Consider the following 16,242-nt stretch of genomic DNA (forward strand, 5'->3'; position numbering starts at 1 on the left):
TCAAGGTCCTGCTGAATCAGAATTAACCCTCCAAGTAGTTGATCCACGACCAGAAAATTAAGAGTTGCGTGTACCTAGTCATTAACAACCAGTTCCTCCTTGTGTAAATGACAAAGCAGGGAGAGCAGAATGACATCATGAGTTAAGAACCTGACTTGGCCTTAGGTAGACTATCTTTGCTTGCCTACTCCTTAACTCCAGAGCTTTAAGCAAACCACTTAAATTTTCTGTGCATCAATTCCTCGCCTGTGGAACAGGAATAATATTTACCTCACAGGGTTATTGTGAGACTAAATGAGATCATGTCAGTTAAATGAGGTAATACCTGGCACATAGTAAAAGCTCAATAAGTGTTCTCTACTCCAGCTATTATTACTGTTAGGTTTTTTTTTGTTGTTTTTTTTCATTTATAATAGAGATACAAGGCTATTCAGCCTGAACTATCAAATATCTTGCTTTTTTCTGGCTACAGAAGCTGAGAACTAAAGTAGAAGTCATAAAGCTGATAAAACAACCTCAAGATAAGACCTGAAGTCCCTTGTGCTAATGGTTTAGATGACAGCTATAGTCTAGTCTATGACAGTGAACATTAGTCAAGGGGAGATTTGGCTGTCATCTGAAAACTGTTCTGGCTGGTTTGGGTAAAAGGGGTGTAATGTAAGGACACACAGAAATGCAGGGAACACCCATGGCTTATGTTACTGGAAAGTCATGGCTCCTCCTTTAGAGCTGTAAGCTCTATTGTCTTTGAGGCCCTCTATACATTTGTTCCGTTCCTCCATTGCTTCATATTCAGACCAGCTTCCCACACATACCCTGATGACCTAAACCTCCCAATCCAAGGACTTCTCAGTTCAAGCAGTTGCTTCCAAGTCCAGGAAATAATCTGATTGGCCTGCGTCAGTCAGGGGTCTGTCCCGGGTTTAATCAGGGATTTGTGGCCGGGTCATGTTATTTACAATTTGGATCTTCTTTCCAATTATGGGTGGACAGTTCCTCTACGTAGGGATGTGCTCATGGAGGAAATGATTGGCACTTCCCGTGGGCCCTCAGAAATCACTTAGCCTAACTCTCTAGGACTCCACCCTCTGGCGAAAGCAAAGCCATGAAAGGCTGTCACTAAAGCCAGTCAAGTACCTGCCTGGTGGCAGGGCTGGGAATAGAATCAGGCTCTGGTGCTCAGGCTACCATTCTTGCCCTAAGCTTGTCAGTCTCCCCCGGAATACAAAAGCTTGCCCAATATACTTGGCACAACCAGAAGTGCTTTTCAGATTGCCAGTTGTGTCATACAGCTCGTCTTAAAGAACACATTGTTATGTCTTTGCGTTCAAAATGAAGAAATTTCAAACCCTTCAGGATTCTTTTCAGAATGCCCTACGGTTTACATTTTTCATTGTTTCAGAAAGAAAAGCCCCATGTCTAATCAAGATCTGTTCTACATTACAGATTGCAACAGAGGCCATAGAAAATATTAGGACAGTTGTGTCCTTGACCCAGGAAAAAAAATTTGAATCAATGTATGTGGAAAAATTGTACGGACCTTACAGGTAATGAACATGTGATCGTTACTAAGAACCTAGTGCTGGCCTAAGGCTGAGTTATTGTACCCAAAAGATAATAAACCTCTGCTGTTCCAAACACTAATGCAACTGTAAGGATGACATCTTTTTTTTTTTTTGCTAATTATCTTACTGAAAATAAGTAGCTTTTTAAAAATTTCTTTATTAAGTTATTACATATGTGTCCTTATCCTCACATTACCCCCTATCCCCCTACTCATGCCCTCAACCCCCTGTTGTCTGTGTCCATTGGTTAGGCCTATGTGCTTGCATATAAGTCCTTTGGTTGATCTCTCTCCCTTACCCCCACCCTCCCCTACCTTCCCTCTGAGGTTTGACAGTCTGATCGATGCTTCTCTGTCTCTGGATCTGTTTTTGTTCATCAGTTTATGTTGTTTATTATATTCCATAAATGAGTGAGATCATGTGATATTTATTTTTCTCTGACTGGCTTATTTCATGCCACTGAGCCATAGGATCAAATTTTCCTATCTCTTTTAAAAACAATAGATTGGGTCTCCAAGAATTGAACGGTCCAGAAGACTGTGCAAGTTTTTATTCATCAGTGCAGGCAACAGAAACAACCCATCTGGCTGATTCAGGATAAACATTGTTTTAGGGCATTGCTCAAACCTTTATTTTCTTTGGATTGTGTAGACTGAATCAAAGAAGAGGCTTGTGATTTAGTTAAACCTTATGCATGGTTTTGCCTGCCATAGTTTCAGTAACCTAGTCAACCCCAGTTGAAATATTACATGAAAAATTCCAGAAATAAACAATTCATAAGTTTTATTTTATTTTTTATTGAAGTATAATTGACTTACAATGTTATATTAATTTCAGTTGTAAAACATAGTGGTTTAATACTTGCATATATTATGAAATGATCGTCATAAGTCTGGTTACCTTCTGTCACCATACAAAGTTATTACAGTATTATTGACTCTGTTTTACATGCTGCTGGTTATATCCTCATGAGTTATTTCTTTTATAACTGCAGATTTGTTCCCCTTATCTTCCTTCACCTATTTCACCCAGCTACATACCTCTATCCATGTCCTTCTGGCAACTACCACTTTGTTCTCTGTATCTGAATCTGTTCCTGTTTTGTTTGTTTTGTTTTTTATAGTCCACATGGAAGTGAAATAATATGGTATTTGTCTTTCCTTGACTTATTTCCTTTGCATAATACCCTCCAGTGCTATCCATGTTGTTGCAAATGGCAAGATTTCATTTTTTATTGCTAAATAATATTCCACAGTGTGTGTATATATCACCTCTTCTTTATCCATTCATCTATTTTTTTTTAAATATATTTTTATTGATTTTTTACAGAGAGGAAGGGAGAGAGAGATAGAGAGCTAGAAACATCGATGAGAGAGAATCATCGATCAGCTGCCTCCTGCACATCTCCTACTGGGGATGTGCCCGCAACCCAGGTACATGCCCTTGACCGGAATCGAACCTGGGACCTTTCAGTCCGCAGGCCGACGCTCTATCCACTGAGCCAAACCGGTCTCGGCTCCATTCATCTATTGATGGACACTCAAGTTGCTTCTGTATCTTGGCTACTGTAAATAATGCTTTAAGTGAACATAGGGGCACATATGCCTTTTCAAATTAGTGTTTTCATTTTCTTCAGATAAATACCCAGAAATGGAATTGCTGGGTCACATGGTAGCTCTATTTTTAATTTTTGAGGAACTTCCATACTGTTTTCCATCGTGGCTGCTACAGTTTACATTCCCACCAACAGTGTACAAGGGTTCCTTTTTTTCTACGTCGTCACCAACACTTGCTCTTTTCTGTCTTTTTTATAATAGCCATCATGACTGGTGTGAGGTCGTATTCATTGTGATTTTGATTTGTATTTCTCTGATGTTGAGCATCTTTTCATGTGCTTCTTGCCCACCTGTATGTCCTCTTTGGAAAAAATGTCTAATCAAGTCCTCTGCTATTAATAGATTTGTTTGTTTTTCTGATATTTGGTTGTATAAAGTCTTTACATATTTGGATATTAACCACTTATTGGATGAATCATTTGCAAATGTCTTCTCCCATTTGGTAGGTTGCCTTCTCATTTTGTTGATGGTTTTCTTTGCTGTGCAAAAGAAATAGTCCCAATTGTTTGTTTTTGCTTTAGTTGCCCTTGCCCGAGGAGACATATCCAAAAAGATATTGCTAAGAATGATGTCAAAAGCTTATTCCCAATGTTTTCTTCTTGAATTTTTGTGGATTCAGGTCTTATATTCAAGTATTTAATCCATTTTTAGTTTATTTTTGTATATGGCGTAAATAGTGGTTCAGTTTCATTCTTTTGCATATCCAGTTTTGCAAACATTCTTTGTTAAGAGACTGTATTTTCCCCTTTGTTTACTCTTGCCTCCTTGGTTGTAGATTAGCTGTATGTGCCTGGGTTTATTTCTGGACTCTCTATTCCATTCCATTGATTTATTTGTCTGTTTTTTGTGCCCACAGCATACTGTTTTGATTATTATGGTTTTGCATAATACCTCCAGTTTTGTTCTTTCCCAATATTGCTTTCGCTATGCCAGGGTTTTTAGTGTATCTATACAGATTTTAGGATTATTTGTGCTAGATTATTTGCAAAATATGCCATTGGTGGTTTGATAAAGATTGTACTGAATTCGTATATAGCTTTGGGTAGCATAGTCAGTTTGACAATATTAATTCTTCCAATCCATGAGCTGCAACTGCTTGCCAGCCCTAGCAGGGGGGCAGGGTGGTTTTGCAATGGCTGGCACTTGCAGACTGTAGCGGAGCAGCAGGAGAAGGCTGAAGGTTCCAGGTCACCCTCCCCTTCCAGGGAGTGGGGACATGTTCCAAAATGACTCACTCTCTTGTCTGGTGTTAGCAAGGCAGTGGGGGAGTGCCCTGACCACTTGCCCACTGAGTTAGCAGGTCAGGTAGAGAGTGCAGTCCGGCATCCACCAGCCCCTCCGCCTCTGGGGAGCTTTTCAACTCCTGGAGAGTCAGTGGTTTTCAGTTAGCAAGTCAGTCTCTTTCCCGTGTAGTCTGGGTGCTTTTTTAGGTGCTGTTTTATTGTTATTTTGTTTTGTTGTTGTTTTTGCTGGGTCTCAGGTCAAGTCCTTTAGGTGGGGAGTCTTAGTTTCCCATAGCACTTTGGGTCCCTCAGATATCAACATCAGCACCATGGGTCTTCTAAGTCAGGTGTTGTGAATATATTTTAACACTAACAAAATTGAATACAACTTAGATTACAACTCTGTAGACTAGAATAGTTTGAACACTTACAGATTTAAATTCTCAATTTATTCTATCTCCTTTTTATGTATACTTCATGCAGCTACATTTTTTGGTATTTGACATATACATGTGGCATTATTTATGACCTTGTGGTTTATTTGAAACTGCAAGAGAATTAAGGAATAATAGGACGCTGGAGCTAATTTCTAATTTGATTGTGATTTTAAAGATTCAATATCATGGTAAATTTTTCAGTAATATTAGTATTATAAGGCCATGATCACAGCACATAACTTAAAAGTCATCCAAGTCAGTAATACTTTGACTTTTCTGTCTTGGCAAATGCCTTCCTCCTAATCATTCTAATCTAAAAGTAAAGTGTTGTTTTTTTAGAGCAGTGGTTCTCAACCTTGGCTGCACATTAGAATCACCTGGGAATCTTGTTAAAATCCTGATTTCTGGGCCTCATCCTCCGGAAATTCTGTTTCTTTGTTACTGATGTTGTGGCCCCACCCCATAACAAAGAAACAGAATTTCCGGAGGATGAGGCCCAGAAATCAGGATTTTAAAAAGATTCCCAGGTGATTCTAATGTGCAGCCAAGGTTGAGAACCACTGTTTTAGAGGATTTAGAATAATAATTAAGTATACCAAGGATGGGATCTAATTAGAAATAGTACTAAAAACTTATTGGGGCTGATGGGAGCTAGCTGAGGAAAGATTTCCCAATGTGTTTCTATGTAAACCTCAGTGACACTACTTTTCTGAATCAGGAAGATGAGTTTTTACATAAGAGATGATAACTAGTCATAGAAGACAAGATAATGATATTAAAGAAATCACTTGCAGACAATTCAAAGGTTAGTGCTATCTTTGACATCCTCAATATTTTTAACACAATAATTGTGTTTACATCATAGGGGCTGACTGCCTGGGTCAGCAGATATTAACATGTAATAACAGCAACTACCATTTGAGCAACCGCTAAGAGCTAGGTTCTATGCTAGAGATTTATATTGTTTATTTAGTTCTCAAAACAATTCTGCATCATATTGGTGATCCTCATTGTACAAATCAGAAAACTGCTACATAGAAAGGTTAAGTCACTTACTTAAACTAATGTAACTGGGGGCAGAAGTTAAACCCAGGTCAACTAGACTTAGAAGCTATGCTCTTTCCACTGCACAGTGCTAAGAGTGGTTGAAGAGGTGGTTATGAATGCTCTAATTTGCTTTTCAGAAATTCTGTACGGAAGGCACACATCTATGGAATTACTTTTAGTATTTCACAAGCATTTATGTATTTTTCCTATGCCGGTTGTTTTCGATTTGGTGCCTATCTCATCGTGAATGGACATATGCTCTTCAGAGATGTTATTCTGTAAGTAATTCTTAAAATATTAAGAATATTCTATAGTAAGATTTTAATAGGTCTATGCAAAAGTTTAGAGAAGAAAAAACCCCTCTTGTAATAAGTTTAGAGAGTAAACTACAGAAATCTGATCTAATCAAAACTACAAGGACAGTTTAATCACTGGAGTGGGCAAAAACTAACCAAGCTCATCATAGACCAGAATTTTAGGAAAAGATAGAACTCCAGACAGGAGGATAGCAAATTTTCTTATTGTATAACTAGAGGCCCGGTGCATGGGGTGGGGGTGGGGGGGGGGGCGGAGGGGAGGGTCCCTCAGCCTCACCTGCACCCTCTCTAATCCGGGACCCCTCGGAGGATGTCCAACTGCTGGTTTAGGGTGGGATCAGGCCTAAACCAGCAGTCAGACAACCGTCTCACAATCTGGAACCTCTGGCTCCTAACCGCCCGCCTGCCTGCCTGCCTGATTGCCCTAACTGCTCTCTATAGATGTAGGCAGGTAGAAATCATAATTAGAAAGTTGCTGGTGACCATAGGCTGAAGACAGAGGGTTAAGTAGCTTGCTCTTTATGGGCAACCAAAGATGGCCTTGTCAAGGAGATGGGAATGCTTGCCTGAAGCCTGGCAAAGGCTCTGTCCCCTAACCAGACTTGGGATGACCTTGCCAACATTTGCCTTAGTCTCTCTCCTATTTTCTTGGTTTCCAAGACTAACTAGTGGTCTTTCTAATTGATACATTCCTCTTTTCAAAATATGCTAAATACATTCAATTAAGTTGCAGCCTAGTCTTGCCATAGGGACGCCATTCTTTTTTTAAGATCACTTGGCATATTTCTGCTCTGATGGGATGATTTTAAAGCACTAGTGAGGAACCATTAAAAAAAAAAAAGTCAAAACAAAGAAGGTGAAGTGTTTAAAAGCTGTTCTTTTCTTTTCATCCAAAATTGGAATAACTGTGAAAAAAAAGCCTTCTGTCCTCTTTGGTGGAGGGATACCAGCCACACAACAATCCAACAAGAAAGAAACCAGTACCCTGGCTTCCCTCTCCTCCAGCCCTCCCACCCCCAGCTAGTCCCCCTCATTGCCAACCCCCTCAGACGCCAGAGGACAAGGAAAGCTGTTGGTGCAGTCCACGAAGGGTCAGCCTCTGACACACTGGGAAGGTACAACATAGACATGGGTAGAGAGTAGAAAGTGGTTTCGGAAGGTCAAATGGAAATATGCAGCTCAGCTCTGGGGCTGACAACTTGGAATATTTCTGCTGTCTAAAAAAATATCACTGAGAAAATTGATCTTGTTTCATTTTTTACCATCAAAATGTTAAATTCTGGATAATCAGAAGCCAGTTTTTTAATCTTCTGTGCTAAAGCTAGATTATAGGTGTATAGGAAAGCTAGGCAGCTACATGTGGGTTCATCACTCTGACAATTTAGTTTTTGGTAACCAAACTTACCAAGTATTTGAGAGCCTTGCTATACCCACCATTCCTGTCCCCCTGTAATTAAAACACATTTTAATATCCTAGCTGTAGAAGCTTGGTAGAAGAAAGAAGGTTTTAAGTTTCCATTATTACTAGATAGAGGTTTTCTCCCTCTCCCCTTTCTCTGGGGGAACTCTGGTGCCAGAAGTAAATGGCTTTGTGGAGATGAAGGTCCTGGGAATCTTTGGCCCTTCATAAATGCAGTTATAATCCTTATCTGTCCTCTAAAGACTATTTACTTAGAAACGAGACCTTTAGCTTAGGACAGTTGTTTCAGGGTAGTATCAATAATTATTTTACTTCTAAGAGAAAAGCTATTTCCGGTAAAGGCTTGTTTTTCCTAATAAAAACTCTTTAACTCCAGTGGTCAGTATTGTTTGTGCGGGAGTCTAGCAGGAACCACACACTGGCAGTCAGGGCTGTAGATTCAAGAGGAAACATGACTGCTTGTCTGGCGCTGACCAATCCCCTTAATACGCTACTTCAGTTCCCTCAGCTCTAAAACGGGTATCTGTACTTATTAATATTCCTTGAGATTGCAAATCAGATTAAGTTATAAGCCATTTCCAAAATGAGAAGAACTGTGGAAAGGTAGAGGAACTCTAAGAAAGTAGAGGCTCCTAAGGAATAAAGAAACCCTCCATGGTGATCTGCCTCCCTGTGGATTTCGCTCCTTCGTTACTGGAATTTCACAGGAATGTGTGCCTCCAGGACGAGGTGGGGTGAGGTGGGGTGGGGGCATGACTCAGGGAGTAAAAAAATATCTGTACTGGTGGGCAGTATGTCTGTGGACTTTTAAACATCGTGGGGCTAATTATACAGGCTAATGTTTTAATCCCTCTTCTTCCGGTCTCTAGGGTGTTTTCAGCCATCGTGTTTGGCGCAGTGGCGCTAGGACACGCCAGCTCCTTTGCTCCAGACTATGCCAAAGCCAAGCTGTCGGCAGCCCACTTGTTCATGCTGTTTGAAAGACAGCCTGTGATTGACAGCTACAGCGAGGAAGGCCTGAGGCCTGTGAGTTCTCTGCTGCCTTATGCCGTGCTTGGTTAATTGTTTCCCCAAGGTCTGCTGTCTGCTCGGTTGTGGCCACAAGATAAAAATCTATAGTGATTACACTGACATTTATTTATCTTGGTGATATTTACAGATCTAGGATTTGGCCAACTTTCCTGGCATTTTAAAATTCCATAGGGAGTTTCAAGGATTCTGAAGTTTAGCACATCTAAAGTAAAAAACAGAAATAAGTCCAGATGTACCAGAACTGGCTAATTGTTATGAAAACTGTTAGTCACTTCTGCATTAAGGTATATCCATATAATTCTGTATGTGAATGCAATGAGCAATTTGGCTTTAGTCACATCTTGTAATGACTGAATTACAATTGGTAAGAAGGCCACCGTATTCACAGTGAGTCATTGTACACTTCGCTATTTCCAAAGTGAACTCAAACTTGGATAGGGGGGTTCTTGGCACAACATGAGCTGCTGTACATTTTACTGCACAAGAAGCGGTGTGGGTAGAGAGATAGGGACTTGATCTTTCTGGGACTTTACCAGGTGTTCATGTTCTGAGAAAATTGCTGTGTTGGTGAGTGAGAGAAAGAGGCTGCCAGGGCGTGGGACGGGCTGCCCACCGAGCCTGCAGGTGGAAACTGTTATGCCCAGAATTCAAGATCCCCAAGAAACCATGCCAGGGAGTCAGTCCGATGCAAAAGCAGAAGGTCCTTTATTGAGTTAGCTAACCCGACCCGGGCCTCCAGTCGCCGCAGCGACCGGAAACCGAGTGCCACCCGTGAGAATAGTGAGGGGAGGGGAGCCGGCTGTGGGCCCTGCCGATTGGCCAGGCGCAAGTCCGGTCTTGTTAAATCCTGGGCGTGGCCAGCAGGGGCCTGGGCTCGGGAAGAAGGCACTTTTCTGAGCACATGGCCTCTCCCCCATCAGAAACTTCCCTAAATTCCCACACCTTTGAATCTTTGGCTACTGGCTTGGCTCCAGGCTCCCGATTGTCCCTTGAGAACGCTAAATATTTGTCTTAAATAAACCAGAAATCAGGGTTAGATAAGCACTATCTATGAAATGACTATTTAATGTAACCTGTAGCCCATCTCCCATCTTCATTTTATGTAACAGTTTTCTGTCCGTATTAACGAGTGTTAGCCCTTGTACTGAATATGACTCTCATGTCTTTTTACTACAGCCTTTGGTCAAGTTTTCTTGAAATAATACTGTTTATTACTATAATGATCAGACCGATTACAATAGCAACAATAAAACAATGTTTTTCAGGATAAGTTTGAAGGAAATGTGACATTTAATGAAGTCGTGTTCAACTACCCGACCCGGCCCAACGTGCCCGTGCTGCAGGGGCTGAGCCTGGAGGTGAAGAAGGGCCAGACGCTGGCCCTAGTGGGCAGCAGCGGCTGCGGGAAGAGCACGGTGGTCCAGCTGCTGGAGCGCTTCTACGACCCGACGGCCGGAACCGTGGTACGTGCACTTTCTGACATCAGTAACCTGATTGAAGGCAGTGTCTCAAGTGGCTAAACCAATATTCCCACAATGGAAAAACCTGAGTAAGACCCACAGTCCTATCGGATAGAATGACCACATTCTGTAAACCCTAAACTGGCACCCAGAGTCAAACGGATATTGGAACAGTCAGGTAGAACATCTGGAATTTAGTGAAGTTCTGAAAATAGGGAAGATGAAGTTGACCTCTACCTGCCAGCCTTATCCTCCTAAGTAAACCCTCAGTTCCTGGCTTATAAAGGAAAGCCCACGCTCCTGCCAGAGTGTGATGTGGGCTGCCAGGACAGGCCAGTGCCTGCTGCTTCCCTCCCCACCCACTTCTGCTTTGCCTTCTCCAACCCTGCACTCCAGGCTCTCGGGCTTTGGCCCTCACCTTCAGCCCATTCGTGTTTGGCTTTCATCAGTGATTTCCTGGTCTCTAGCTCTGGCTCTCTTCCCTAAGTGAAGCCTCGGCTCTGAGAGTGCCTGCCTCCTCCATCACCTTGGGTAGCACCCACTGACCTAGCCCTGGGAGCCCACCCCCATGTAGACAGTCACCGAAGGGTTAAACCTTGTTGTTTCTTTTTGGAAAACCTTATGCTTCCACCATGACAGTCACTCGGCAGTTATGAACACAGGCAGACCAGCTCAGCACTGTGGCTATGCTGAGCTAATACTGTGGCGGGAATCTCTTCATTGAGGGGTCAAGACTAATGGAATCTGTGTCTGTTTCTTCTCTGGTGACTCTAACCTTGCGGGAAGCTGCGTTGCAGTCACTACATCACAAGGCTGCTCTGGAAGCATCATGCCTCCTGCTTACAGCAAACAAAAAATAATCGAAACTGCCACCAACAAAACCATTCTCCCAAGGACACCGCCCCCTGACCTTGTACACTTCCCCTTGAACTTTTGTCCTTGGTGCTGTCAAAGAGAGAACAGTTAGGGCTGGTAGATCTCAGGGGAAAGAGAAGTAGAAGTAGGTTAGGAAGTAACCAGCTTTCAGAATCTGCATTTTGTTCTGGTATGCCTGCTGGAGGGGGATAAAGCCAAGTTGAAAGGTTGGAGTGCTTCCAGGGACAGCAGGTATGAGTAGAACACCTAATTTCAGGCTTCCTAAAGGCAGGGGATGGTATCCTTGCCTGAAGAAGGGCAGATAGGGACAGAGGAATATGAAGATAAGACCAAACCTGCTGTCATTTTGCTAGTTAGACCAAGAAAGGGACAGCATGATCATCATAAAAATCGTTTTGCTGGCTATGTTGGCCTCCAACAGTGTAAGTGTGTAGGGGCTCTGAGGCTTGGTATTTCAGAAACTGCTGATGCCCACATGCACCCAAATCCTCCAGATGATTCATCTAGTAACTTACCGCCTAGTTCCTTTTTCTTTTCAAGCCTTTCTTATAATTTGTGGACTTTGGTTTTCAGCTGCTAGATGGTCAAGAGGCAAAGAAACTCAACATCCAATGGCTCAGAGCCCAGCTCGGGATCGTGTCCCAGGAGCCCATCCTGTTCGACTACAGCATTGCCGAGAACATCGCTTACGGAGACAACAGCCGGGTGGTGTCCCAGGATGAGATTGTGAGTGCAGCCAAAGCAGCCAACATACATCCTTTCATCGAGACCTTACCTCATGTAAGTTAACTGGTAACTTCTCAGGATGAAACCAGAATCAACCGCGCACTGTTTCCCTCCCCAACTCAGTTCCCAAAGTCAAACGCCACAGAATGTGTCTATTTACTAGCTCTCTGACCTTGGACAAGACATGGAACTTGACGATACCAAGTGTCCTGATGCCACGTCTACCTCATACAAATGTAGTGAGAAGCAAATAAGGTGATATTAACGCACCATATCGCAGGTTGCGAACTGGTGGGCTGCATTCAGACCGAGGCCAAGTATCCCTGGTGATACTTTTTTTTTTAAATTAAGCACTTTATTTTGAGATAAGTATAGATTCACATGCAGTTGTAAGGAATCGGGGGATCGTATATACCTTTTACCTAGTTTCCTCCAAAGACAAAATGGCAAAACACCATGATATTGACATTGATAAAATCCCTGGATCTCATTCACACTTTATCTTACATGTACACATTTGTATATGTGTATATTTAGTTCTGGCAAGTTTACTGCATTGCAGATTCATGTATCCACTATCAGTCAAGACACAGAACATTCTATCACAACAGAGATCCCTCATGTTGTCCTTTTATAGCACACTAGAGGCCCGATGCATGAAACTCATGCATGGGTAGGGTCCCTAAGCCTGGCCAGCAATCAGGGCCAATCTTCGGGGCGACTGGGCCCCTGCAGGCACCTGCCTTGGCTGGCCTGGGGCCTGCGGGCTGGGAGCAGCTCCTGCATTGAGTGTCTGCCCCTTGGTGGTCAGTATGCATCATTGCGACTGGTTGTTCCACGGGTCATTCATCTGTTCAATTTGCATATTAGGCTTTTATTATATAGAATACCCCTCCTTCCCATTCTCCCCCAACCTCTGCAACCAGTAACTGTTCCTCATTTCTGTAACTTTCCACCTTTAGAACATTATATAAACTTACAGTATATAACCATTTGCCATTAGCTTTTCTTGGCCTAATTCCCTGAAGTTGTGTTCATCACTTTTTATTGCTGAGTAGTAGTCAGTTTACTGTAAACTGAACCAACTCAATTTTTACTTTTATCCATTCTGTGCGTTTTTGGCTTAGAATGTTCTCTCAATATCAAGCTTACCAACTTTTCTACAAAAGTATAATTTATCTCCCCTTTCTCCTTCTCCCACCTTATCTCCACAATTTCTATTTCCCTCTGTGATCTTTCATAGCATGTTGCCTATACTACTCATTTGGTACTTAACTTGTATTGAATGCTGAATATGTATTTCTCTTTAGATTTTAATTCCTTCAGGGTAGGAATAAAGCCTGATTCATTTTTACACACTTCCCACAGTTCTGGGCATAACAGATACTCAGGAAATATTTGAGTGAATGAGTTTAAAAGAGAATAAACTGGGTTCCTTATTGGTCATCTGATTATATCAATTTTTAAAGAATTTTAAACCTTAGACATTAACATTTAACCTTTTTAGGACATCAGATGACATGATGATAATGGTAGGAATTTGAGAATTTGTTGCAGAATACCACTGAGAATTAAGGTCACTCGTTTTCTATTTGGATTTTGAAAACAAACTTTCTGTTAAATGTAAAAAAACATTAAATGGACAACTATGTCACTGTTACAGAAACTTTTTATTGATTCCAAATTATTTTTCCATATAAGTAGTACTGTCATATGTTAAGTAAAAGTTTACTCATTATAACATTAGTAATTTTGCTGGGTTAGGACCTTAATTAATTTTGTTGACCGACTTGCAGAAATATGACACAAAAGTGGGAGATAAGGGGACTCAACTCTCAGGAGGTCAAAAACAGAGGATTGCGATTGCCCGGGCCCTCATCAGACAACCTCGAATCCTGCTGTTGGATGAAGCTACATCCGCTCTGGATACTGAAAGTGAAAAAGTATGGCCTTCCACCTCACATCCCATTTAATTTGTAAAACAGGTTTTTGTGCTATTAGCCATGAAAAAAAAATAATATGCAAGCACAGAAAAAATAGAAATTTAGACAGTGGTTATTTTGAGGTAGAATATTTTCTTATTCCTTTCAGTATTTTCCAATTTTTCTAAAATGATCATTATTACTTTTAGAAACACACTAAAAGTAAAGCATTCAAAAGAAAAGGCTGCATAAATCATTTTAGCATATTAATTCTAATGGAAAACAATACTCAATAAAAGGGAACTAGTTAAGTAATATATTTTGTGACTAGTTAGAAATTTTAACTACTTGTGAAGATTATAGTGACAATCCATTTTTATTATAATTGAAAAGAACATAACTGTATGTAATGTCAAGTTATATTAATACACAGGTATAAAGGCAAATATTCAAAGAGATAAGAAATGAAAGAAATTTTATTGCTTGGATGGTAACATGTTTTAATTTCCTTTAATGCTAACACGTATTTATATAATTAAGGTAAGACTTCTGATCTGATTTATTAATAGGTTGTCCAAGAAGCCCTGGACAAAGCCAGAGAAGGCCGCACCTGCATTGTGATCGCCCACCGCCTGTCCACCATCCAGAACGCAGACCTGATAGTGGTGTTTCAGAACGGCAAGATCAGGGAGCACGGCACCCATCAGCAGCTGCTTGCACAGAAGGGCATCTACTTCTCCATGGTCAGCGTCCAGGCTGGGACGCAGACCTCATGAACTCTTGTTACCGTGTATCTTACAAAAATAAACTCAAATCATTCTACAACTTTTGCTGACTTGCAAAAGAAGTTTCTAAGTCATCGTAAAATACAGGTACATCCAATCGGGGGTTTGTTATTACAACATTTGAAATTTTGGAGTTATAAACCATCAAGACACATTTCTTGATGAAATATGTTAACAGCTTAGCTCTTCCTGAGTTTTCAGAAACATACGGGGGGGAAAAAGAGCAAAGTTCAGGTATATAAAGCTGTAGAGTTAGTAGAAGCCACAGACATAGGGACAATTATTATGGTCCTGAACAGTTGGGTAGATGCATGTTTTGAGAACATTTTCCCCAAGTACAAAGAAAATATAAATTGTTCAGAAGCCTACTCTCTCCCTTGGTAGGTTTCCAAATTATTCTACTGGGCATTGATTTTTAAAAATGAATGTATCCCCAGCTTTAGGACAGTCCAAGAGAAGATACAATTTCCCTCAGACAAGGTAACTCTGCAGGCACACATTCATTCTGTAAAGCAAAAAGAGATATCAAGTATTTCTTTTAAAGAAATGTTTAAACTCATGAATAATTATTGTACATATATCAGTACAATTTGTAACACTGGAAATATCAATAAAATTCTTTTTCTATAACAACTGTATTACTTTTTCCAAATAATACTAATATTCCCAGGATGTGAACCCACTTCTAACAAGAAAGAAATATATTTAGATATGAAGGGCTAACAGAAATATTTCAGGCAACCCTTGGAAACTAACCACATTGAAATGGTTTTTTTTCCACAGTTTACCTCAGCAAAATCAATTATTTAGGTCGGTATTCAAACCAAATTCTTCTACCTGTAATAAACCATATACTGTATTACCAAAGATGTTTCAAATGTGACCATGTGTATCATTAGACAATTTCAGATTAAACAAGAGGAGAACGGGGTAAGGGGCTCAATGTGAGCAGAATTCAACTTACTCTTGTGTAATTATTCCCAAAGTTGCCTGATGAGGATCATGGGGCATCTGCTCTGGAAATGGACTCAGTAGGTCTGGGTTGAGGCCCAAGAATCTCTCTGGAGAGAGTATTCCGGGTGATTTTTAACTTGAGGCAATGTAGGGAAACGTGTTAAAGCAGGAGTAAGGAGAGGCTCCTCTCTAGGAGGTGACCCATTGCTAAAATACTATTTAGATAATATTTAAAAACAATACACCAAATGACTAAAGTGCCTGGAAATTTAGTCTACAAAACTGTACTAGTGAGGAAAAGGTCCAGAGTTCATAGAAGCCAACTCTGAATTTTTTCACAAAGAAATACACCAGACTTACCAATTCAGAACATAGGAAAACATAAGAACAAAAAGGACATCCAACCAATCTATTAAATCTATTGTCATTTTTATGTGACAGATTGCTACCATTGTCATGTCCCCTCTTGTGTCTATTTACATTTTTTATAAGAGGGTCTCATTTATTTTTTAATATTTTTATTGATTTCAGAAAGGAAGGGAGAGAGAAAACATCAATGCTGAGAGAGAATCATTGATCAGCTGCCTCCTGCAAGCCCCCCGCTGGGGATCGAGCCTGCAACCCGGGCATGTGCCCTTGATCAGAATCGAAACCAGGACCCTGCAACTTCTACCTTTCCCCTTTAGAACACCCACTGCCAAGTATAGAAATCCAGTTAAAATACTGAAGGATCAGACAGCACGTGGAGAGAGCCCCAGCCACCACTCCCCAGACAGTGGGTAAGGCCATTTCAGACTTGCCAGCCACAGCCAGCAGCTGCATTCATGACATCAAACCTGGGACCCTTCAGTCCACAGGCCAA

General features: G+C 41.0%; 1 protein-coding gene across 7 annotated transcripts in view; it reads left to right on the forward strand.

Moving 5' to 3' along the window:
• The window catches only part of ABCB4 (ATP binding cassette subfamily B member 4), a 67,055-nt gene extending 51,999 nt beyond the window's left edge, over positions 1-15,056 (forward strand). For 5 of the 7 annotated variants that reach the window (XM_036328305.1, XM_036328306.1, XM_036328308.1 and 2 more), the window contains 7 exons: positions 1,447-1,547; positions 6,026-6,166; positions 8,495-8,651; positions 9,923-10,120; positions 11,567-11,773; positions 13,516-13,662; positions 14,211-15,056. In XM_036328305.1, coding sequence (XP_036184198.1) covers positions 1,447-1,547; positions 6,026-6,166; positions 8,495-8,651; positions 9,923-10,120; positions 11,567-11,773; positions 13,516-13,662; positions 14,211-14,417 — 1,158 coding nt within the window. In that variant the 3' untranslated portion in view covers positions 14,418-15,056. Of the gene's footprint in view, positions 1-472; positions 579-1,446; positions 1,548-6,025; positions 6,167-8,494; positions 8,652-9,922; positions 10,121-11,566; positions 11,774-13,515; positions 13,663-14,210 lie in introns of those variants that run through there. The other 2 variants (XM_036328304.1, XM_036328309.1) reach the window with 2 other exon arrangements.
• Positions 15,057-16,242: the final 1,186 nt, after the last annotated feature.

The sequence above is a fragment of the Myotis myotis genome, unplaced genomic scaffold, assembly GCF_014108235.1.
Source record: "Myotis myotis isolate mMyoMyo1 unplaced genomic scaffold, mMyoMyo1.p scaffold_m19_p_11, whole genome shotgun sequence".
NCBI lineage: Eukaryota > Metazoa > Chordata > Mammalia > Chiroptera > Vespertilionidae > Myotis > Myotis myotis.